Raw genomic sequence first — 24,100 nt, forward strand, 5'->3', positions numbered from 1 at the left:
AGGAGAGGTAACGGGCGGGAAGCGGCGGGGGGAGGCGGGGAGGAAGGAGTCTGCGTTGCCAGGGTTTACGTTCTGTGGATGATGATGTGCATGGCTTGAGTTGCCCTTTTTTAAGTTATTATTCTGAATGTTAGTTGCTCTGGCGGTGGCTGTGGTATTTTAGTTGTATTGCTCTCTGTACTGGGTGTGTGGGCAAAGCAGAACCTTGACAGTCAACAGGGCAGTAGAGCTAATACAGGCGTGCACATGCTGCCCCTGTCAGTCATCCCCTTGGTTCAGCTCTCCCTCTCTTTCCTCCTCTCTGTTCCTTAAAAACAAGTAAAGTGAGAGGATCTAATAAAAACCTTCCCTGTTTCAAAATAAGGAGAGTATACTTTACAGGGAGGTACTAAAATAAGTCTGCTACTGGCTGGTTTCCATGGTACAGGCCTTAACCCCGTGGGATGAATCCTGCGCCATGATTTCTCAATCACTGATTTTGTTTGTATAGGGGATGAAGTTTAAAAGATGAAACAAACCCACACAACAACCCAAACAAAAACAACCACCTCAAAACAAACAAATACCATGAACCTAAGAAAGCCCCACTCAGATGTGAGTAAACTAACTACTCACTTTAATGGAACTGGCCATTGCTTGAAAGTAACAGCTTCGAGAACCGAACAGGGTGAAGACCTGTCACGAAACAGATAAAGGCAACACATATGCTATCAGATTTACACCTTGAAACCATTCCTGCTAAGCAGAACATCCAATCTCCTTGCTTAATCAGTCTTTCCTATATGCTACTTTGAAGAATGCAATCAGGAGCTGAAAGTGTTGGGAGGTAAACTTGGATTTCTGAGAAATATTAACTATTTAGTGTCAATAGCTACATGACCTCAAGAACTGGGAAGCTGCCCATGCAAAGCTGGATGGAGAGCGATGTCCTTCTGTTCCTTACCCGCACACTCCCCTTTAAGAATTACAAAATGAAGTATATCTACCCTGGGGAAGTGGCTGGTGAAGGGAAGGAGAGAGACACTGCTAGGTTTCTAATACTTTCTAGTCCAGTTAGATTGGCATTTGTGGATTCCCAGCCCGCATGAAAGGAGGAACAAATCTATGAAAAATGCCTGCAAGTATCACTTATTTCATTAAAAACTTTGAAACCCCAAGTATTTGGTTCTGCAAGAAGTAGCTATAAATACAGAAAAGTACTGGAATTTGAGTAAATTAACACTTTACATTTAAAAAGGAAAGAAAGCAAAACTATTACCTTAAAACACATTGAAAGTGTTTGTCTGTGGCTCTGTATTCTTCTCTATGCCTTGGCCATGTCTCAAACCAGTTTCATATCAGAACAGCTCAAACAAAACCACCCAGGTGTTAAAATAGCCCTTGTCTTTGTTCATGGCATCAGTTGTTCCCAAATAGCAAACATACCATTATAAACTGAAGGCTTGATACTTGTGAGAATTGGCTCTCTGACTTGCTTCCAGCAATTTGGCAAGAAAGGAATTTCTTGGCTCAGAAGTTCTGGCTTAACTTAGTAGTGTTTTATATGGCCAGAGCAATGTAAAAGGCTTCAAGGAAATGCTGTTAAGCACTGAAATGTAGTTGGTAGAGAATATATGCACACCTTTGCTAGTGTTTTTCACTGTTACAGCAAGCCTTGTTTTCAGATATGTGCATTCAACCCTTGCTGGCTTAGATTTATGAAACAGTACTAAATATTCAGACCAAAAAAAATTTCAGACATACACAGCAGTACACTGCCTTGTCTCTTGTAGTATCTATAGGACAAGTGGAACAGTTAGAGTAAATAAAACGACAGTTACCCACAAACAACTTGGACTTTCTTTCCCACTCTGAAAAGTATCTCCATGGGATATCGGCAGTAAAAAAGAGCCATGTTTTATCAGCCTCACCTGAATATAGAGTGCAAGTTGTGCATAGTCCTGTTCTTTATTCTAACAGGCATCTTCTGTTTCTTAGATATTCAGTCAGTGTGCTTGCAAATAGTGACACCTAACAGAACTGTGTTCTTGAAAATTCCTCTGAAAATCGAGATGGATCTGGTCAGGTTTAAGTTAGGGAAAAAATGTCCCCTTGTGTGTATTCTTTAGAAACTGTAGTTGTTCTTAGCTTTATGAAATGGTTGCTTGCACTGCTATGCACACAGGGCCTGTGACACTTTCAGAACTAATGGTCCTGGTAACTGATGTTGACAACAAATAACCTTTATCTTCTGCTGATAGGGGGCACATATATATATATATATATATATATATATATAACAGCCAGACTTTTAAGAGGGAAATAATAGGTTAGTACAGATCACCATGATTCTAAAACTCTGATTTAAAAAAATTTGTTTAGTGCTTGACTTCGTAAGCTTGATGCTGTTCTTCTCTTAGTTTCTATCTCTTGTTCTTACATACAGCATACACAGGCATGCAAAGAACTAATTCTGCAGGCAGAATTCCAAATTGGGCGTGAGAGCTTTTTCACCTGATCTGTGGGGAAGGAGGCAACTTCTGAGAAGTCTTCTATCTGGGAAATGGTATTTTTGCTTCTCTCTGAGTTTTCTATGTTTACTGCTTTCCTTAGGTTTGCAACAATGGTAAAAGAGAATATTGTAAATGATGATGAAGATTCTGAGCCATCAGTATGTGAGAGAAATGGCATGATTCCCATGCATGAGCAAAGTGAAGTAATTCAGATCTCAAGGTACAATTTTCATGAGAGGGAACACTCCCTTTCCTTTTTCTTCCTACATCTGTTAAAATCCCTATATGTGAAGGGAATACAAAGAGAAATCTCCTCAGTGGGAATTGCTTAAAATTAACAAATGTTCAGCTTTTAAAAATCTGTAGTATGTTGTATTGCTGTAAATCAGTGGTTGCAATTTCAGCTTGAAGTGGAAAATGTATCAGCATATGTTTTATAATCAGCTATGGAAGAGAACTACGTGGACTTAAGATTGCTTCTTTGCTTTCAAATTGTGCCTATTGGTCCACTTGCTGAAAATTGTTCATTTTCCTTTTCTTATCTAACAAAAATAGAAAAACCCCACAGTTTTAAATTTCTGCGTGTCTATTTCCACTGTTATTGGAAACTTCTATAGCTTTAAAAAAGATATGCAGTAAATGCAAGTAAGAATAAAATTCTTAATATAAAAGGCACTTTAGAGTAAACATGTAGTATTGACTATAAAGGTAAGTACTGTATGGCATATCTTTATACACATGGGTAGCTGGTGATCACAGAATCACAGGGTGGATAAGCAAGTAACTCCACGCTGAAAGCTCACAAGATTTGTGTTCCAACTGTGACTCTGAGTAAGGGATATATATATATCTAGAGAGAGAGAGAGAGAGATGAGACAGAAGAATAATCAGGAATGTGGAACTGTTACTGGAGGAGGGCCAAACCACAGTATAGGCAAGAATTCCATGTCTATGCTATGACAACGAGCTGACATGAAGGTGAATAATCGTAAGAGAAGGTAGATGATTAACTTGTCAAAAATAAGGACCCTAAAATGAAGTGAGACACATACCCAAAAATGGTCAAAAAGGGCTTTGGCTATGAATATGAATAAGCAGATGGACCAGTATAAGATAACAGCTTCAGGGAACCATTCTTCAAGGAAATAACTTCCAGGGTGGTTATCTCTCTATCTCTATCTTGACTTACCAGCTTGAGCCTTCCAGCAATGGATCATGTGAGTAATGCTTGCACTGACCAGCTGTTCTCTTTCGTCTTTGTCTAATCATGAGTAGGTTTTGTTATTTCGGTTCAAGGTGTTGCAACCAAAGTTTTTTAGGAATTATATTAAAGACACTCGTCTCACTGGAATGATGCTAGTTGTGCATTGTATTGCAAAATTCAGCCTGGAAACAGAACCTTATAAAATTGTAGAAAATATTAATATTTAGTATGTATACAAGATAAGGTGAACCTGGCCTGTTAATGTTGTTTCTTCACCAGATATGCTGATATTGTTGCTGTGAACAGGTGCTATTTCTGTTGTGACAGTAGTCCTGTCAGTTGCTGATAAGAAGGCAAATGTTCTGCAGTCTCTCATATGCAGTTCTTCATGCTGTGTGAAAACAGACACATAACAAAAAAACCCCAATTTACTCCAAAGCTGTTAATGTAGTCATCTGTAGACAGTATGGATCTAGTAGTGCACTGCAGCTGATTTTGGGCCTTGTACACTACTTCAAACATGCCACTTCTGAGAGAGTCTCATTGTTTTCATTCAGGAGGGACGACCAACAGTAGGTGCCAAAGGTACTGATGGGAATATACAAACAGAAGAAACTGCTCTCTTGAATCGTGCTCAGCAACTTCCAGAACCAGTAGCAGGGTCTTCAATACCTGCAAGAACATGGAGACAGATATTTACTTGTCCTCCTCAAGGTTTACTGGCCCAAACAGTGACAAATGGTATGTAAGAAAAATTAAAATGAGTAATGGCAAATGAAGTACTTTTTTCTCTGGATGTGATGATATCTGTCCATTGTCCTTGAAAATAATGAAGGGAACTGGCTATGTTTTAACATATCACACTTTTGTTTCAATGTTTTAGCAGAAAAAAAATACGAGGTGAAACAAAGATTTGAATGTATAGTTTTCGCTCTTCCATCCTCTCTTCTGTGTTTAACATAGTAGGTATGTTTTTGCATTACAAATTGTTTTCATCAGAAGAAAGACCTCCTAATCCTCATCTTGACAGTTCGTTTTGGTGTGAGAGCACTAAGATGATTACAAACACAGTGGTATGTTTGGCAGGCTGGATAGCTTTTTGTTGACTTAAGACAACAAATCTAAGACTTTGCAGTGATACCTTCTTTTGTTCCTTAATACCCCAGGCTTGCAAAGCCAAGAATCCTAACAATAGTGCAAACGGACCCATTCTGGTTAAGATTTGCCCTACACTGAAGTCTCACAGAAGGGAGTGCCTGGCTAACCAGTTATTTCAGACTTTTCCTAACAGAATACACTTCCTGTGGTTGTGACTGCTTCCAAAGCCTCTTTTCTCTCTCACTTGGGATCCTTATTTGGAAATCTACTGGGTTTCCCTTTGCCAGCTGTCACCCTCAAATAGGATTAAGAAAAATATGATCTGAAAATGCTATACATCTTCTTATGATTATGAGAAGAGGGATTTGTTCAACACATTTTTTCCTATCCTTCAGTCTTCTGCTTTTATATCTATGCATGTCTGTTCTGGTTGGATAACTGTAGGAACAGATTTGGAAACCTGGAAAGAGGGTAATATTTTCACAGATTTTATAATATTTTCACTTAATGTTATCATAATTATTTTTCAGGCATTTTTTTTTCTTTGTGTATTATCCTCTTTGATCAAGGGAAGTGTCTGTACTGCTTCAGGCTGTCCAGAGACATGATCTCCTTCAGATTTTTTTCCCCAAGGATGACAATTTATTGCACAAGCACATCCAGCCAAAAAAAATATACTTAAATTCCTTTAAAAACTGGACTGGAGCTGCATTCATTAGCTTGAAGATGTGCCAGGCTGTAGAGCAGCAGGTTCTTACTGCAGTTCGGAAGTAACTGAAGGAAGATGGGCAAATGCAAGATAAATTAGTGAAAGTATTTGCTTTTAGTTTGGGACCTGTTTAGTGCTTTCCACAGTGGCCCAAGGCTCACTCAGTAGTTTTTGGTCACTAATGATGTTCCTGTTATCATTTTTTGAAGTATCTTAGCATCTGTAAAATCAGACCAGTTTAAGGAGCATCAGAGTTAAACACATTTTCTACTAATGCAAAAACCTGATTTTTAAGGTAAGTGATTTTATTTCTGAAAGTCAATGGTACCTTTTGCATTAGTAGAAGAACAAATGTGATTTAATAGAAAACAAAGTCGTCCCTGAGAGATGGTGAAATATTAATATTTCTTGGTTTTTTTCAGTTGTAATCGTGATCCTGGTTTGGGCTGTGGTTTGGTCCATCACTGGGACTGAGTGTCTCCCAGGTGGAAATCTGTTTGGAATTCTCTTTCTTTATTTTTTTGCTGTCATTGGAGGTAAAATTTTTGGATTCATTAAAATACGGACATTACCCCCTCTCCCTGCTCTTCTGGGTAAGATATCCATCCTTCTTCCTGCATATTTGTATTGTCTAAACTGTCAAGTAGTATCTGCATGCTAGGGATGTTTGCACTGGGAACAAGCAGATTGCATCACGCTCAAATTCTGTGGCTTTTCCAAGTGACTTGTATCTGCTCCTCTCTGAGAAGGTGCAAAATTCTCCAAACTGGTTCAAGTGAAATTTCCTGTATGTTGCTAAGGCTCTCCTCTTAATTCTTTGGGGGACAAGAGAACTGTATACCTACAGATTCAAAGGTTATTTTCCTCAGTCCCCTCTGTCAGAGTTACTTAAAATTTGAGTTTAATATTCCTAAACAGGAGTCTTAATCTAGACCTCCTTTTATAGTAGAATAATTAATTCATAAGGAAATTATTGCTGAGCTGTTCCGCACGTATCTCACACAACAAAAATGTCTTCCAAAAAAAATACTACAGGGATTTCCTACTACTGGTAATCCAGATCAATTTCTTTCTGCTTCCTTTATCTCAAGATAACTGAAACCTGAGAAATTCACCACAAGGAGTAATTCTTCTGAAGAGAGTTATTTTGAATCAGTTATAACAGTTTTTCACATCAACATCATGTTTTATTGTACATAAAAATGCAAAATATAAGTGGGAGATGAAAATTACATTGATTCTGACATCATCAGAACCTTTTCAGACTTATTTTCTAGAGGAGGTTTTGGTTAGATCAGTACAATATTGTGAATTGCTGTAGTGTCAACGAAGTTGAAAAATAAAGCTCCAGGTTCTTCTCACCAGCTGTATACTGCCCCCTTAGGTTTAGCGCAGACTACAAAATACCTGCCTGTAGTTCACGGATGTGATTTTGTAACCTGCATAGCTGGTGGTGTGCCTCACGCAGTAGCACTGCTTACAGAAGGGATCGATAGCTTCATACACGGCTCCATCCAGGCAGCACACACGTTCTTGCACTGCTTAGTTTCACGAGCAAGAAAAAATTGAGACGAGAGGGAGGGAAGTTTTTCATATAGCATGCATGCCTGCAATAATATGAATACAGGATGTAATACACAGGAAGTCTGCCCTTTTTAAGTAAACACCACCCTTAAAAAAAAAAAAAAAAAAAAAAAAAAAAAAAAAAAATTATTTTTAATTACGTCTGTATCTAAGAGTTATGAGTTAGGCATGAAACTGCTTGTCAGACAGGTAATAATGAACAACAGAAACTTAAGCGTGACAGCACATGTCTGTTGAGTTGCTTAGGACAGAGTTCATTGTTCAGATCCCAAGTCTTTGAGAAAAATTGGAAAATCTACAGATCAGAAGAAGAGATACACAGTATCTTTGAATATTCTTTTTTACACTAAAAATACACATTTTGTACTCTTACATGCCTTTAATCCACTTGTGCTAGGTGCAGTTGAGCATAATGTGGCTGGCTGAGCACTTAAGCACCTTAGAGTGAGCCTCTATCTCGGGAAAAAAATGAATGAAATTGCTCCTGAAACAGTCACACAGTGTATTTTAGGTATACATTGCAGAGAGGTTTCTGCAGCAGGCAACATGGAACAGAACCGTGAATGTCTGAGGTGGAGTTTTTTGCTTTGTTAAGTAGATCAGGGTAGCTCCAGTGATTTGGACCTCATGCAAACATTGCAAAGAGCATGTGATCATTATGCTAGCCAGATATAATTGTCATGAGGTACTGCAGATTAATTATGCCATGTTTTTTTTTTCGGAGAGGTGGTGGGAAGAGCAATGTTTGAAAGTTTAGTGTGTTCCAGATCAAATTGAGTTCACAGGCAAGGCTCACACCAAGCTGGGACCAAACTGAGCACAGTGTTTGTTCACATTTTCTCTTTTTTGGTTTCCTGTTTCTTAAGGAGGCTAATATAAAACTATGTCACAAAAATCTATCTTTGAATCATCAGGACCTACAATGAATCGTTGCAGATCTATAATACATTTAAAGTGAACTTTACTGGACTTTTCTATATCCTTCCAGAACTACAGTTTTGATAGCTTTGCAGGAAGTCTCTGATTAGACAGTTTTGCTAATATTTGCAAAAGGTTGGATCTTGCAGGTAGCTCACATAGAGGATAAGACCAAGTTCCTGATTTTTTCTCAGTTTTTTCCCCCCTCTGTATAAAAGTCATGTTGCCAGAGTATTGTAAAATGTCTAAGTTAGTCCACAATTAGCTGTTCTAAATTATATTTCCCAATGAACTCAACATTATGGTTTCTGTGATACCTGCTTTTCACAGAATCATCTAGGTTGGAAAAGACCTTGAAGATCATCTAGTCCCACCATTAAGCTCACACTGACCATTCTCAACTACACCATATCCCTAAGCCCCAATCCGACTCTTAAAACACCTTCAGGGATGGGGACTCCACCACTGCCCTGGGCAGCCCATTCCAATGCCCGTTCCAATACCCGTTCTGTAAAGAAATGCTTCCTGATATCCAGTCTAAACCTCATACTTTCTTACACCTAAGAGGATTTTTTTAAATTTCCAACTTCTGAGATAAATACACGATATTAGATGATCTTACTCTTTTCATGTTCAAACAAGCTAACAAGAAAAATATCTTTAAGGATGCAGAGGTGGTTTGGCTTGTGGTAAGTATGGCCCGCACCTGGTGAAGAGAGCTGAATTCTGTTGACTCGCACTAAAGTTACATGTCAGCATCCTGCGGGTTTATTCATTGGTGACTTGGTTTGTTCTTAGGCCACTTTTATTGCTTTAAACGTGTCTCTCTCTTTCCATGCTTCCGTTTCCATTGTTAAAACATGGCTAATAATTCAGAACATGGATTGCTTCTTTGTCTCTCATAAATACATAATATGGTGTCTATTTTTAAGAATTCTATGCAAGCTTTTCTTGTGCAATAAAAACAAATCGTTTGAAAGGAGCCTATTTGTTTTCATTTAAGGGATGCTACTTGCTGGTTTCCTCATCCGAAATACCCCGTTCATTAGTGACATTGTCCAGATAAACCTGCGCTGGTCTGCTGCACTGAGGAATATTGCTCTGTCAATTATCTTGACCCGAGCAGGACTTGGCCTGGATCCAAAGGTATGGCACCAGCCATTTGTCTGAAGCAAAGTATACAACAGCCCTCAAAAAAATCTGAATTATTGGTTCTGTTAAAAACACTGAACTGTTCAGCCTTAGAGAATCTGCAAATTAGATCATTACAGAAAGCATTGTATAGTCATATGTACGTTAATATTAGCAGTTGAATTTGGAGAGTAGGCGAGCAATCCAAAAAACACCTGAAGGAAACTGATTTTATGACTATTTTCCCCCTTGCCTTAAATAAATTTACTGAATTTTGTGAGCAGAACATCTTGAGGCTATGTGCTCCATCATGGTCTGTCAGGAAGTTTTCACTCCCTGACAAACTCCCTGTCAGTTTACACTGACAAACTAAAACAAGTAATGGAAGGGATCCCCAATCCTTGAAAAAGAATGTTCCTTGTGTTGACACAAATTAGAAAAACTCAACCAGCCAAAAAATCCAAGTCTGTGTGCCTTTTTTACTCTTTTCTTTTTGAATCATTGCCATTTTAATGCAAATATATTAATTGCAAAGCTGAGTCCTGCTGCATTACAGAAACAATGCTTCACATCCCAATGAAGCCCATAACACTCCTGTGAACAAAAAACTAGTCTTCCTCTGCACACTATGAAACGTGCTGTTCCATAAATTAATAAGGGCAAGGTTTTGCTTGATCAAAAATAACCTGAAATAAAGCTCTAACATTTTGGCCCCTATCTGTTTAAGGGAACACTTAAAGTTTATCTAAAACTTAGGTCAAGTATAGCTAGTTCAGAACAACTAAACTTATTTTTCTTAACTGAGAAAAACTCTAGGAAGTTGCCAGTGCTTCAGATATTTAGGAAAATAGGGTTTTGTCATTCTTGAAAAATGCCTGGTTTTCTAGATTACAATCATCTATTTTTCCAAGACATTGAAGCTTTAAATGATCATGGACTCTGTGTTGTCACAGACTTTTCCTTCCATTACAGCTCTTTTTGCCAAGGGAACTTGATCTTTGGGTCATTTTTCTCCCATGTAGCAATCAAAACTGTCATTTGAACTCTGTATGTAGCAGTGCTTTGATGCAGTTACAATTGTTCCTCATGTAATTGAATCTGTGAAGACAGAGGTGTCAGTTGCTCTGGTGAACCCTAAGCAAGGGCTCTAGCAAGCCCTAATTATGCTGGGATAAACTGTGCTGGTAAAAAGTGCAACTCTCTGATTTTTACTTTTTTTTCCCCCATGTTAAAACTGGGGACCTGTTCTAGCAGAGTCATGTTTGTGACTAGATATTAAAGGCAGACATTGCAAGTAAATACTCTGTTTTAAAGACATTTTTGAATAGACATTGCTGAGCCAAATGGAACTTAATGTGTTCTGGATATCAAGTGAAAGACAGCTGAAAGAGATGGTTGGTTGGCTCCTTGTGCCAAGTTTATGGAGTTCTGTGACTTTCCATGATTTGTTCCTGGATTTTGAGATAATTTTTGGGGTATGCTTGTGTAACTTGTGGCATCATAGCAAAATCTTTTGTGGCTAGAGCAAATGACCTCAAGTAGCTATGGGTAAGTCAGCTGTGTTGAGGCTGCAGTTTTCAAATGGATCTCAGTGCTCTCACATTTAGTTTGCTCTGCACAAGAAGCCAAACAGAATTTTCTGCCACTCCTTCCTTGTGACATTCCAGAACCTTGCTGAACCTAGATTCAGTGAGTTTCACTGCCACGGTTGGAGTTTTTTATCCAAAGCCAATTGTGCCATGTAAAGCTGTCACATCCTGCACTGCAGCTCAGAGGGGTAGCAATACTAATGTCTGAATGTGCTTGTATATTGTAGGCTCTTAAGAAGCTCAAAGCAGTCTGTTTACGGCTTTCTTTTGGACCGTGCATCTCAGAAACATGCACAGCTGCTGTTCTTGCCTACTTGTTCATGCATTTGCCATGGCAATGGGGATTTATATTGGGGTAACGTATTCTCTTTTCTCTTGTATGACAATGGTGCCTGTTTTCATGCTACAGTTAAATAATCTAAGAGCAGTTAGTTCTCCATGCCAAGTAGAGACCTTGGTGTAATGCTGGTTAGGAAGGTCTGCTTAGCCCATGTGATTGTTTGCTTACCATTCGTGTCTGGCTCTGTGGCTAATTTAAAGGTCACATTTCCAGGCTGTGGAGGAGTACTTGCATCATTATTCTTCTGTGTTCGTGATCTGAATGCTTGAAGAAGGAAGAAGGATGGTGCAATCCCTGAGTCTTTTACCACAGCACAGGGGGCATTTAGGGACAGAAAATGATACCACAATTTGGAGAATCTTCATACTGTAATTCAGAATTTCCTCGTAGAGAGATGCATGTACGACAGTCTTCCTGTCACAAGTCAAGGGTGAGGATATGGCATGTTATATTCTGGAGTAATATCCTTGAAGAGGAAACCTTTTCCAACTAGTTTTATCTAAACTGGTGGAATTGCCCTGGACACATACTGGAGCGAGATGGATTAACTGCTTCTCTCCACATGCTGATTTTTCTGAGGAACTCCACTACTGAGTCATAAGCGTGTCTAGACCAGGTTCCTAAATGGGGCAATCAAGGCATGTATCAGGGAGCATAACTGGCCTGCAGTGTTGACTTAAGTCTTAGTACGTGGAGCCCTTTACTTTTAATACTGTTAGTTGGGCAAGAAGCCAGAGCTGATTGCAGATCTGCATAGAAATATCCCTGCTTGTAATTAGCAGGGAAAGGTAATACCTTATGTAAAGGTCTATTTATACTTTAAAAGAATTGGGGTCAGAATATTTTGAAGTTTTTTAGTTCAGTGCTTTCTTTTTAAGAGAGGCTGAACCTCTGTGTTTTCAGTTTTGTTCTAGGTGCAGTCTCCCCTGCTGTGGTGGTTCCCTCAATGCTGATTTTACAAGCTGGGGGATATGGGGTGGAGAAAGGTGTCCCAACTTTGCTAATGGCAGCTGGCAGCATTGATGACATTATGGCTATCACAGGCTTCAACACTTGCCTTGGGATGGCTTTCTCTTCCGGTATGCTGCTTAATCTGTATGTGGTGAAATCCAGTACAGGGATATTTTGAAGAATGTGTGCTCAGTTATGACTGACTGGTTTGTAACGTAATGACATTTTCTCATACAGTTCACGTATGGACTTGAATATTGAGAGAGAAATTACCCATCACCAGAAGTCTTGGTGTAACATTGTCTGCTCCGAGTTGTGGGTCACAAAAACTTTCAGAGAACATTTTTCCCTATCTAGCTGCCAAGTCTGGTCCCTGCATGCACAGCATAATGCTTTCAAATTACCCTGGGTTTGGCTCTGTTCTCACAGTGGCTCTTTCCCTGGCTTCTCTGGCACACTTTCTTAGCATGAGCTTTCAGAGAGAGAAAGTTGCACTATCTAGTTCTTTCAGGCCCATAGGTTCCCTCCTGAACCCCTTTGCCCCCGAGTAATTTAAAGCAGACACTGTCTGGAATCACCCTTGTAGGTCTACGGTGTGGTTTGTATGCGAAGGGCCTGAGTATGGCTTATTACTGAACCCATTTTTCTTTTGCCAAATAGGTTCTACTCTGTACAATGTGCTCCGTGGAGTGCTGGAGGTTGCTGTTGGCATAGCAGCTGGGGGGATTCTGGGAATGTTTGTTAGATATTTCCCAAGCCATGATCAGGTAAAAACACAGTAAAAAAACCTTCTAAAACAGAGAATCTTTGCGAAGGGATTATGTTCTTAAATTATTCATTTCCAAGCTTCATGTGAAGCTGGTTTTGGGGAAGGCTGTGTACAGCGCTAACAGCTTCCAGGTTACAAAGCCTGTCAAGTGAGGATGTGTTTTATAGGTGAATACTTGTTTACTGCAACAGTAAAAATGTATGGTCTCATAGTCCTTCCTGATGCAGAGTTTGGAACCCAGTTAACATCCTGCTCTCGCTGAAGGTGGTAGAAATGTCCGCAAGTAAAGGGGAAAGGGTCTCATACCCACTTCAGACAGTAGAATAATCATCAATTAGATTGATATGTGACACATTTACTTCTATGAGATGTTTCCTGCAGGCCTAAGATTAAAAACAAGTAAAGCAGACAGATTGTAGCCTTTAAGTGATTGGGCATATCATTAGCGCTAATTAGAGTGTGTTACTTTCAATAAAAATTAAACATATAAAGTGGTAGATTCATTTACAATCAAGGGGCTATTAAGTGAACAGAAAATTGTGGAAGAAAGTAGATATGTTCTGGACTACTGAAATCACTTGCAAAGCATCTACTGCCCTCATGGGACCACATTTTCTTCTTATTAAATAACCTAAGAAGTGTAGTACAGGACCTAAACAGATAAACAGAAATGGGGAACAATGGCAGAGATATAACTGTCTGCTGTGAGATTGGATCAAAAAAACCTAGTCTGTACCTGCAAATGTTTGACTTGTCCTTGAAAACATCTAGTGGCAAGGATTTCACCTCTCCTTGGCTAAACCTTTCTAGTACTTGCACTGGGAGAAAATCCTGTGATCAAAGCGTTGAAGCAGGGCTGTTACAAAAAGCATCATGTTCTTTGTGATAAAAAAAGCCTATTGGCAATAAGATTTTGGATGGGCAGAAAAAAAAAAAAAATCCAAAATTTAAATTTCTTAGGAATTAATGTCCAAAAAAACCCCTCAACTCAACTAAGCACTTCAGCTCTCACTTGAAAGGTTCAGTTCTTTCACAGTGGTTAATGGCAATTTTTATTTGCAATTTTTTATTTTCAAAATTAACAGAAGTAACCTTTTTCCTCCATTTCTAAAAGAAATTTATGTATTTGTTTGTCTCTGGCTGCAGGCATCTCTGGCATGGAAGAGATCATATTTTGTACTTGGACTGTCCATGTTTGCTGTTTTTGGCAGCATCTACTTTGGCTTCCCTGGATCAGGAGGGCTCTGCACATTAGTCTTAGCTTTTGTTGCAGGTGTGGGATGGTCTGATGAAAAGGTGAATGTTTACATAACGAAGCATACCATAGAAAAACTCCTTTGAATGTGCAGGAGTCTGAATTTCTGTCAGTAGTGGTAAATGATGCATTTATGAAGCATTAGGGGGTGTATGGATTTTTAAAAAATTCTATGTTTATTTTGGAAGTCTTTAACATTTAATATGACAGAAAGTTACCGTGTATGTGAATATATATTGATACAAAGCCTAACATACTGACAGAGAAATGCTCACAAGCTTTTCTTAGACATCTTAAGCCACATAAAGGAGATTGAGTTGTCAAGGCACTTGACTAGGAATCCAGAGCTTTATGTCTCAGCTCTATGAGTGTCTGTGACTTTACACAGTCACTTTATGGTAAAATTTACAAACAGTTCTGCACATGGCCTGAAAACTGTGAGGGTTTGTTCCCTGTGGTTTGGCGGGGGGGCTGAAATGGAAAACAGTAATTAACCATCCTCTCTCATCTTTCCCAAATCTCAGCCAGTGTATTCTGGATAAATCAGAAAGCAGGAGGCCCACAATAGATGGTGATATAAGGCCATAGAAAAACCGTACAGAAGACTGCTTATTAGTTACTTTCCTTAGCTACTAAGCCTGCTTCCTCTTACTGTTGCGGCCCCACTGCATTTCTGTACCTTGGCATGTCTCACTGCCTCTTTTGCTTGATACCATCTACACTTAATATTTTAAGGGTATCTTTCTCTCCACAGCTGTAGCTTTGCAACATGCAGTAGGAGAAGGGGAAAAGAAGAAAGGAAAGGGAATCAGATATAGCAGAATCCACATTATTATCCCCATCTAGACCCTGACTTCAATAAGATCTCAAGGTTTGTTAAAACAATGAAAAAGAAGCCATGGGTTCTATTTAAAGCATTACATTGTTGTCCAATTTTAGAAGAAGAAAAACTCTTCTTGGGGCTTAACTACTAAGGACATTACAACTGATAAAGCTCTCTGTTGAAAAGATTTTAAATCATTTCAGAATAAAGGACCTTGAAAGAGTATATGCAGTCTATAAATGCTTAGTTTAAATTCTTTTGGTCAGTGAATGAAGCTTCTTGGCCTTAAGGATGTTGATTTCAAATGCCTTAGCTCTTTTATATCAGATACAGTTCGAGATGTCTGCATACTCTGTACTCAATATATTACCAAGGTTTTCTGCTGGGTTTCTCAAAGGCCACTGCCTCCTACTGTCCTTGGTGGAAGTCACTTGGCACATACTGTCCACAGAGAACAAGGAAGATGGTACCTATTGCTAGAACAATTAAACGGGCAGTAACAGTCTGAAATAATGCTAACATCTGTTATTTTTTTTGCCAAAACAAGAAAAGGGTGAGATAACAAGGAGAAATAAGGCAAACAATGAAAAATGTTTACAAGTCTGTATCTTTCCACCTCCTTCTCTCTAAGGTTAGAAGATGTTTATGTATTACGGTCCTCTACGATTCCATTGACTGAAGATCAAGAAAGTTGCAGGATCAGTCCCAGAGAGAACACCAAGGACAGGACATGTCTAGGCCCTGTATTGATTATTAAGTGACAGAGCACTGCACTTGTATTTTCCACACACTCCGGCCTGAGGGTTCATTTATTACTGTAGAACCCACTTAAATGAAAAAGAAGTGCTATTAGATATGCTCTATGTACCTTTTCACAGAAGTGCAAGATTCCTGTTTATCCTGGAAGCAGTTGTTTTAGGAAAATTGTTAAGTGTAAAGTTCAAGCACAAGGCAAAAAGATGGCTTTTCCTCATACTAGAAAGTTCACCACTTCTTACTAGTATGGGATTTCAGACTTGCTTGGTCTAACTTTGCTCCTGCTCACTTGGAGACAGGCCTCTAACTGAGCGCAGCGCGAGCAGAGTTATGTCATGACTGAGACTTTTGAGTGTTTGACTCTGCTCAGATACAAATGGAAGAACATCTTTAAGCATGCAGTTCCCAAAGGATCAGAAACTTCATGGCAAAGCTGTTCAAATTACATCTTCCTCAATACTAAAAATCAACTATGCTTTATTTTTCTCCTCTTGTCTGCAAACTGCTTTGTTACTGGTCAAACATCAGCAATTGATACCACTTCTTGAGATAGCAGGCATTTATTTACTAGCAGAGCTAGACACACTGACCTTGGAACAGTGTGCAAGCGATTTTAAAACTTTTAGTATTAGGTCAAAGAAGGAGGAGCAATTCTGGACAATCTTTAGGATACATTTTCACTTTGTCCTTTGATTAATTAAATGTTGTGTCTGGTTGACCATATTTTTGGGAATTTACAGATTCTTTTTGTTTTCATTGCAGAGAGAAGTAGAAAAAATTGTTGCAGTTGCATGGAATATCTTTCAACCTTTTCTTTTTGGTTTAATTGGAGCAGAAGTATCTGTTAAGTCTCTTAGGCCTGAAACTGTTGGTAAGATCATTCCCTAATTATCCAGCTTTCACTACTGGCTTCCAGAGAATCTCTATAAGGAAAACTAAAGCAAAGCAGACCTCCAAAACCAAAATCCAACCCAACTGTAAAGCTACAGTTTTAGGAAGCTTATTCCCCTCAGGCACCTATGCACAAAAGTACTGAGAAGTGTTTGTCTGTTGCAGGGCTCTGTGTTGCTACATTAAGCATTGCCCTAGTTGTGCGAATCATAGCAACGTTCCTGATGGTGTGTTTTGCTGGGTTTAATTTCAAGGAGAAAGTATTTGTCTCATTGGCATGGATTCCCAAAGCCACTGTCCAGGTAAACAGTCCAACATCGCTTTCATTCCAAGCTAAATCTGTTGTCCTTAGCAAAGCTTCTCACAGCTATCATGGAGAACAGGGAGAGGATCAGGCTCAATTATCAGCAGCATAGTGTATGGACAGTTCATATTCTAAACCATGCTAAGTCTGCTTGAAAAGCACATGGAGATCCTTCTATGTGAAGGTGTTTTGCTTGCATCCTGGGTTGTACTCTTAATAATGACAACGAAGTGTACATACATCACATGAAGTTTAACTGTTTCTCAGCTGCTGCAGATTACTGTCCCTTTACATACAGATTCTGAGAACTCCCAAAACAAAGATAAAAGCTCTTAGACATGATGTGTCTGCAGGGACAGTCACACCAGAGGCTCAGAATGGGTTTTCAGTTTGTGATTGTTTGGTAGGGTGTACTCTGACCCTAGAAAAGCCTCAGGCTGACTGCATTCCAGCTCCTTTATTTCAGTGATTGTTAAGTGATGTAGACTTTGCCTCAATAGCATGATTACTTGCAAACAAAAGTTAATAATCTGAACAAGCAAGGATTATTCCAAGATTTGTGAACTAAATTTTCAGAAGCTGCTACTAGTTAACTGCTGTCGGGACACATTTTCAAAGTGTGGCATTTTAACAGCTGCAATAGGCAGTATACTGGCCCGTTTCATTAATCACACATCCTACAGAAATGCAAATAAGATGGCAGCTAAGCAATGTTCCTCACAGGAGGGAACCACCCAGATAAACTCATTAGCTTAGGAAATTCGATGTGTAGCCAAGTGAAAATTGTTCTTAGGTGTAATACAATATATACTTTTCTATGTACTGCCTAGAAACAAATGGGCTGAACGTACCAAAAATGTCAAATTTATTTTAAATGCTGACTGATGATTAGTCCCTTTTTTTCTTCTTTCAGTGCTAAAGGTTACCTGCACCATCTGAGCAATGTTTTCTTTCCTTCAGGCTGCAATAGGTTCCCTCGCCCTGGATACAGCGAGAAGTCATCAGGATGAGCAACTGGAAAAGTATGGAATGGATGTGCTGACAGTAGCTTTCTTAGCAATCTTGATCACTGCTCCAATTGGAGCTCTGGTTATTGGCTTGGCAGGGCCCAGACTTCTGCAGAAGGCTCAGACAAATAGCAAGGAGGATGAGGAAGGTGCTGAGGTTGGCGAAGAGGCAGATGCCTGTGAACCTTCGTAAGGCAGACGTCTACAGGAATGTGGTGCTTCAATCCTTACACTTCTGTTGAGTAAACACGGCAAGTCTGTAATCTTTCTGGAGGAAACCCAAATGAGTATGTTACATCTGCTATTTTAAAAGCAGCCCCGGTGGAGTTTTATAAAATATTTGTATATGTTGATGGTGCCTTAAGAGATGCAATAGCTGAACATACAGTAAATAGGCTGGCCAGGCGGTGAGTCACTGGGAAGTCAGCAGTCAACAGTTACTTGAAATATGTGGGTGTGAGGCCAGGGAGAGGATCAGAATTGTTCAGGCATGGAGTGGAGTCATGAGGTGGATTATAAACAGAAGAAAACGGAGACTAATGTGAATAACTTCTTGATGGCTGAAACTGGGCCATGAGATGACAAGTTCAGCAGCTCAAAGAATGCAACTTCTGAGTAAGAGACTGCTGACACAATGAATGAGTCCTGCCGTGGGTTGGCGATTCTCTCTCCTTCATTTGGGTTCCAAAACTTGCCTTTTCCTATTGCTGCTCTTCCTCACAGCTCATGCACTCCTTTGTGCCTTCACAGGACTGTCAGCTCTGGTTGTAGCAAGAAACAGCAAGTGGCACTTATGTGCTGAGACAGTTGGGCCCATCACGGACTGTGGTAGCGCAGGTGTTGCTAGTGCTGGTAGAAAAAAGGACTGAGCTTGAAAATGGTGTAAGGGTTGTGGAAGGCTGTAAGGACTGGGCAAGGGTTGTATGGGATTGGGATGGCTGCTTCTGAACCTGTGTACCTCAGCCTTCGCACAACATGATGTCAAGGGAGGGAAAGCCAGCTCTTCAGCCACTGAGGGTGGCTATGTTCTGGTGCTGGCCACTAGGACAGCAGGGAGAGCGCTTCTCAGGTGGAGTTTGCTGGCAGGGCAACACCACCAAGGTGGCAATGAGGTGGCACCTATCTTCCTCAGCTCCTTTTGGGGAACTCAGTAATACCAGCAGACCTCTTCCTAAATCAAGATTCATGGGTCAGCCACAATCTCCTGTTGCTTTGTCCTAAGTTATTACACATCAGGCTGAGAAAATGGCATGATCAGGTCCTTCTCATGTCTGCATTTGGGTAACTGCAGCAAAGAAAACCAGGTATTTTCTAAAAATATAGCCAGTTAGTGCTCATTTTTCCAAGAGGTGGCTGGCTGGATTGAATCTGGAGATGGAGGCCTCTCAGATTGCCAGGGCATTTTTTCCCTCTGACTGATGCAGAAAACTAATAGACTGTAAATGAACAGCCTTGAAAATGCAGTGCTGAGGGAAGGTAGAAAGTGAGAGGAGCTGTATTCCCACCTGCCTTCAGAAGGGTTGCTGTGTGAAGGCAGGTGTCATGAGGAAGCAGTGTTTAGGACACAGTGCTGGCACCCTCAGCATGTACCCACAGATCCTGTGGGTCTTTCCAGAAACACAAGTTGTGTGTGGCTGTGGATTGTGGTAGTGACTGGCAATAACTCATGTCTAATATCTTGCCAAAACATTTCACCAGGGGGAGCAAAAAGCTCAAATGTGGTTTTCATGTTATTTAATATAGATGCCTCCTGCACAGTCAGTTGCAATATAGTTCACATTTGATTCTGCCATTCCCAGAGGAGTTTCCTTTCTCTTCTCCTTGACTGTCCTAAAGCCAGGAGTAAACCTCTCTGTTGATCAAAATTCTGCTCTTGCCTTTAGCTTTGGTATCAGTTAGGGTTTAGTATTGACAGATACCATAAAATCTTTCTTACTCTGACACGTTTTGTACAAGTAACTAGCTCCAAGTAGGTCATTCCCAGCTCCTTTCTCAGGCATAGAGTCAGTACAGCATCCCTCAGAAACTGGAAGTTTTATTTTGTTACTTTTTAGTATGTTAGATGGTGCCTGTAATCAAGGTGGACAACCCCTCCCTGTAGATTTCTACATTGCAGTTCACTGAACTCATTTTACAGGATACTGTATAGAATAGATTTGTTGAGTCTAGCTATTTGGGGCATTAAGTAAGAATTAATCAATTCTCTTTTAGGTTTTACACTTTTAATATGTAACACAAGAATGTACTGAAATATTTTTAAAAGAAAACTATCTGAAACTGTACTATTTGCAGAATGTCCACATAGGGCTCTGTATGCAGATTAATTACATCTCAGTATGGGTGGCTTTTATATGCCTTCCTTTCCAAGTCAAAAAGAAAGCTTCCTGAGAAATATTTAAGGTTCATAGCCTGCAGTTCCAGCACAGTGATAAAAATACCAAGAAATTCTTTGGTGAGTTTTCCCTTAACATTGACATTTTTCTTACTATACATACTGCTGTTCTCTCCACTTCCTCGGGGAATGTGCAGTTCATGTTTGTCCCCTGACGAGAAGGGAAGATGCTTTCACACTGTGCACTGATGGATGGTTAGGGTCCTGTGCTTGATGGATATTGTGTCAGCCACTGACCTCTGTGGCTGTTCTGCCTACTTTGCATGGCTAACAGAGGCACTCTGTTACTTAAATGGGCTAGTGTTAATATTGTATTTGGAAATTATTGTTATTTGAAAGTTACTGTATTTGGAAATTGTAACGTCTGTAAACCTCACTGCTAAGATGAGGGAATATGATGTTCAATTTATTACAGGCTACTGTCTGTAATTCTACTCGAGTAAAACTTACAGGAGTAGAAGCTTTATGAAGTTCACTTTTTCATTAAGTTTTATAAAAAGTAAAATCCTCTTGCAGGGAGGAATCACAGTGCCAAATTTGGTGTCTGTTCAATAACAGAAGCGTGATATGGAAGGATTATAGCCCTTTAACTTTGAACACAACCCCTGACAAACAGCCCTTGCTCATGATAGCCTCTAATACTTGCTCACCATCATAACAGTATCTTATAAATTGGATTTATCATGTTCCCTTAACCTCAGCACACTCTCAATTTATTCATTAGATCACTCCCACCACTGAGTGTTTGAATAGCTATACCAGTGAAAAGCGTCATCTTGTTCACTAATCTAAACGAAATTGAATCAATTTGCCTTTCCTTACCACCATATGTGGATGTTTCTCACAAGATCCCTTTCCTCCAGCTTTTATTAAATCTTCTAAAAGAATCAGGTTGAAGCTATTACACAGACCTGCAGATCTAAAATGAAAGGCATTAATGTTTATAATGCACCTTTCCTTGCCTTCCAGAAAGGACCAAAATGCAGCTTGAAAATACACAACTGAAATGACAGTCATGAAAATGTTATCCTGGAGCTAAAAACCTAGGAGACTTGGGTTTTTTAATAAATATCATTACAATTTCAGCTGATTTTAAATAGCAGTTAACTTTGAGAGATATGATTCCACTTTTTACACTTTTTATCAGTTTGGATGGGTGAAGTCATGACACTTAAGAACACCTCCCTTTTAACAAAATGCCGTGAAATCATTCATCAATAATGCATAAATTCAAGCCAATAAAATCTTTATGCCATGTCAGTCTTTTATTTGCAGGAAATAAAATTAGAGCCCAACATGCAGTACACTGTAACCAGAGGAGTCCTGCTGTCACACAGACATGATCACAGCATAATGGGGGAGAGTATTAAGCACAGTGTGTGTGCACTGTTCCAGAAGGTTTGCAAGAACCTCTGCAGCAGAAAGCTCTGACGGCACAGCACGTTCCTGGTGGCTAGCAGCGGGCAGAGTTACAGAAGGCAGCATATGGGAAAACAAAGAAATGGGCCATCTGGAAGCAGGGAGTTGCACAGGCCAGGGGATGCAGGGGTAATGTAATGATAATCATTGCTTCCTCTCTCTTTTTCAGCCAAACTGAGCCTTTTAGGGAATTTGGACTGAAGTCTAAAATTAACTGTGAAACACGATGTAATACAGTCACAAAACAGTGAATGATACAGTTTTTGCATTTTGCTTTTTAAATAAATTGAGTGCAAGAGATCAAATTTTGTGCCAGCTGCACTTCACTTACATTCACTTTGTCTAGTAGTTGCCACAAATCAGACCTCTTTCTCTAAATGTATTTGTTTTACAAGTTTATTTGTAGTCTGCTGTAACTATTGTTCAAATCCATAATCAAAAGAAAAGTAAACATTACTGTTCTTATAGAGGAAAAAGGCATGTCGTAACATGCCAAGTTCAGCTTCCCCTGATTTTGCATCAAGACTGTGAAGATCTGGTGTACTGCCTCAGTCCTGGTCTTTACTGGCATTCAGGGCAGATTTATCCCTTTGTGTGGATCTTCCAAATTAGATTAGAAGAGTCATCCAGTGGCAAGACATGACCAAGCACATCCTAGCAGGATCGGTGGTGAGATACAGGGCTCTGCAGAAACTTCAGTCCTCAACTATCTATTTCCATAGATGTCAGGTAAATAATTTGAACCCATTAGTAAATTTTTTGGGATGTTCCACAGAAAATTCTGTGTCCATGAGACAGTATTACCTTGACAGATTTTTGAAATGCAAGGAAATGGTCATTTATCTTGCTTGTGGTCTTCATTTTGTGATCGTCTTGTGGAAATTACTAAAACGTCCTTTTTACAAAAGAATAGTGACTGAGTGCTGCTATTGCAGGCCTGTACTATAAATGTGTTCCATTCCCCTATAGACATAAGCAAAACCAAAAAACCCCACCCCTTTGCTGCTAAACTATCTACAAATGTAGCTATGGAACAATCTCATGTAACAGCAAGCAGGGAGAAAAAATGAATTACATAATCAAGCCATGCCAAAGATGGAGTCAATAGATTAAACCTCACACTGTTGTTCTCCTTTTAAAGGAGCTTTGTGGGAGAAACAAAACCAATTTTGCTGTATTACTTACTCTTAACAGGGTTTGTCCAAGTAGAACAACGGAAGCGAGAACACAATGGATGTACAGAGTTTACTTCTCAGACTTCAGATGAAATACAATTATTCCAGTGCAAAAGTATCCTGATAAAAGCTGGAAGTGCAAAGACTTGTATATAATAACAGCCTGCTAAACAGGCTGTGGATTTTAAAGCCTGGGAAAAAAAATAGTTTTAAAGAACAGGCATTTGCATTTCACATAGTCATTTCTTCACCAAACCCAAGAATTGGGGCTTGGTGTTCAATATACTATATCTGTAAGTGAAGACTAAGCATAAGACACTTAGCAACATTATAGATTTTTATTATAAATGTTGTGTCCTAATACAATGTTTATGGTTTGTTCACCCATTAAGGTAAGACCACCACGAAGCATTTAAACATTAAAGGTTGTACTACAGATCAATTACATGCTTGGTAAAAGCAGGCATTTCACCTACAATTGCACCCTAATCAGCCATCTTGCCATGTTTAAGTACATGGAACTACAACCATTATAAATGCAGGAGGAATGATCTACCTTGGTTCTACTGCTGCTGAGAGCCATTAAGCAAGAACTGCTTTCTGACTTCCTTTCTGTTGCAGCACTGGGGCAGTCAGCTTAGGCAATGGCACACTGCTCTGGGGCTTCCCACCTGCCTAACGCTGGGTCATGTGAAATGCTGTTAAGGAACAGGTGAAATCTGTCTTACTACAATTGTCTAAAATTGTAGCATTGATCACATATTTAGTTTTTATGAGGGATACAGTCTTTCATTAGAGATTAAAGCACTTAGAAGTTCTGACTTGCCCAAATAATAATTTTTAATGGGTAACAAGCCAAGAATACAGCTCAGTTCTGCTTTCTTGGTTCTGTCATTTAACCAATTTCTCCCATGAAAAATTTCAATTTCTCCCTGCTACAAAGTAGTGGCTACAATGCAAGTGAACTTGCCAAGAAGCAAATTTGTGTTTCCTTACAAGAGCTCATGAAGGATCAACACAGGTGCCTGAAACAAAGGGATGTTGTTAATGGCTGACCTGCTCAACAGTTTAGTTGAGGAACAGCAGTGCTCCAGTGTCAGACTCCCCAGGTAGGGGGGAGGGGGCTGTGTGTTGTCTGAGCTGGGCTGCTTTGCCTGAGATTTACACTTAGGCACCGCACCGGCCAGACCTTCATCTAGTGTAACTTATCATCACCACCACTCAGCTTCAGTATACTCACAGAGGATTAATTTAGCATGTGTCATGTCCCATTCCCCCCCCCCCCCCCCCCCC

General features: G+C 39.6%; 1 protein-coding gene across 3 annotated transcripts in view; it reads left to right on the forward strand.

Moving 5' to 3' along the window:
* The first annotated feature begins 2,601 nt into the window (after positions 1-2,601).
* SLC9B2 (solute carrier family 9 member B2) overlaps positions 2,602-24,100 on the forward strand; it is a 30,557-nt gene continuing 9,058 nt past the window's right edge. For 2 of the 3 annotated variants that reach the window (XR_003398289.1, XR_003398290.1), the window contains exons 1-11: positions 2,602-2,695; positions 4,254-4,437; positions 5,926-6,096; positions 9,009-9,151; positions 10,953-11,080; positions 11,969-12,144; positions 12,677-12,783; positions 13,932-14,081; positions 16,382-16,490; positions 16,676-16,812; positions 17,775-21,761. Coding sequence is in view for 1 of the 3 variants with exons in the window: in XM_026847590.1 (XP_026703391.1) it covers positions 2,603-2,695; positions 4,254-4,437; positions 5,926-6,096; positions 9,009-9,151; positions 10,953-11,080; positions 11,969-12,144; positions 12,677-12,783; positions 13,932-14,081; positions 16,382-16,490; positions 16,676-16,812; positions 17,775-18,014 (1,638 nt within the window). In the remaining 2 variants the exon portion in view is untranslated. Of the gene's footprint in view, positions 2,696-4,253; positions 4,438-5,925; positions 6,097-9,008; positions 9,152-10,952; positions 11,081-11,968; positions 12,145-12,676; positions 12,784-13,931; positions 14,082-16,381; positions 16,491-16,675; positions 16,813-17,774; positions 23,616-24,100 lie in introns of those variants that run through there. The other variant, XM_026847590.1, reaches the window with a different exon arrangement.

Source organism: Athene cunicularia (genome assembly GCF_003259725.1).
Source record: "Athene cunicularia isolate RWA chromosome 4 unlocalized genomic scaffold, athCun1 chr4_part2, whole genome shotgun sequence".
NCBI classification, from domain to species: domain Eukaryota; kingdom Metazoa; phylum Chordata; class Aves; order Strigiformes; family Strigidae; genus Athene; species Athene cunicularia.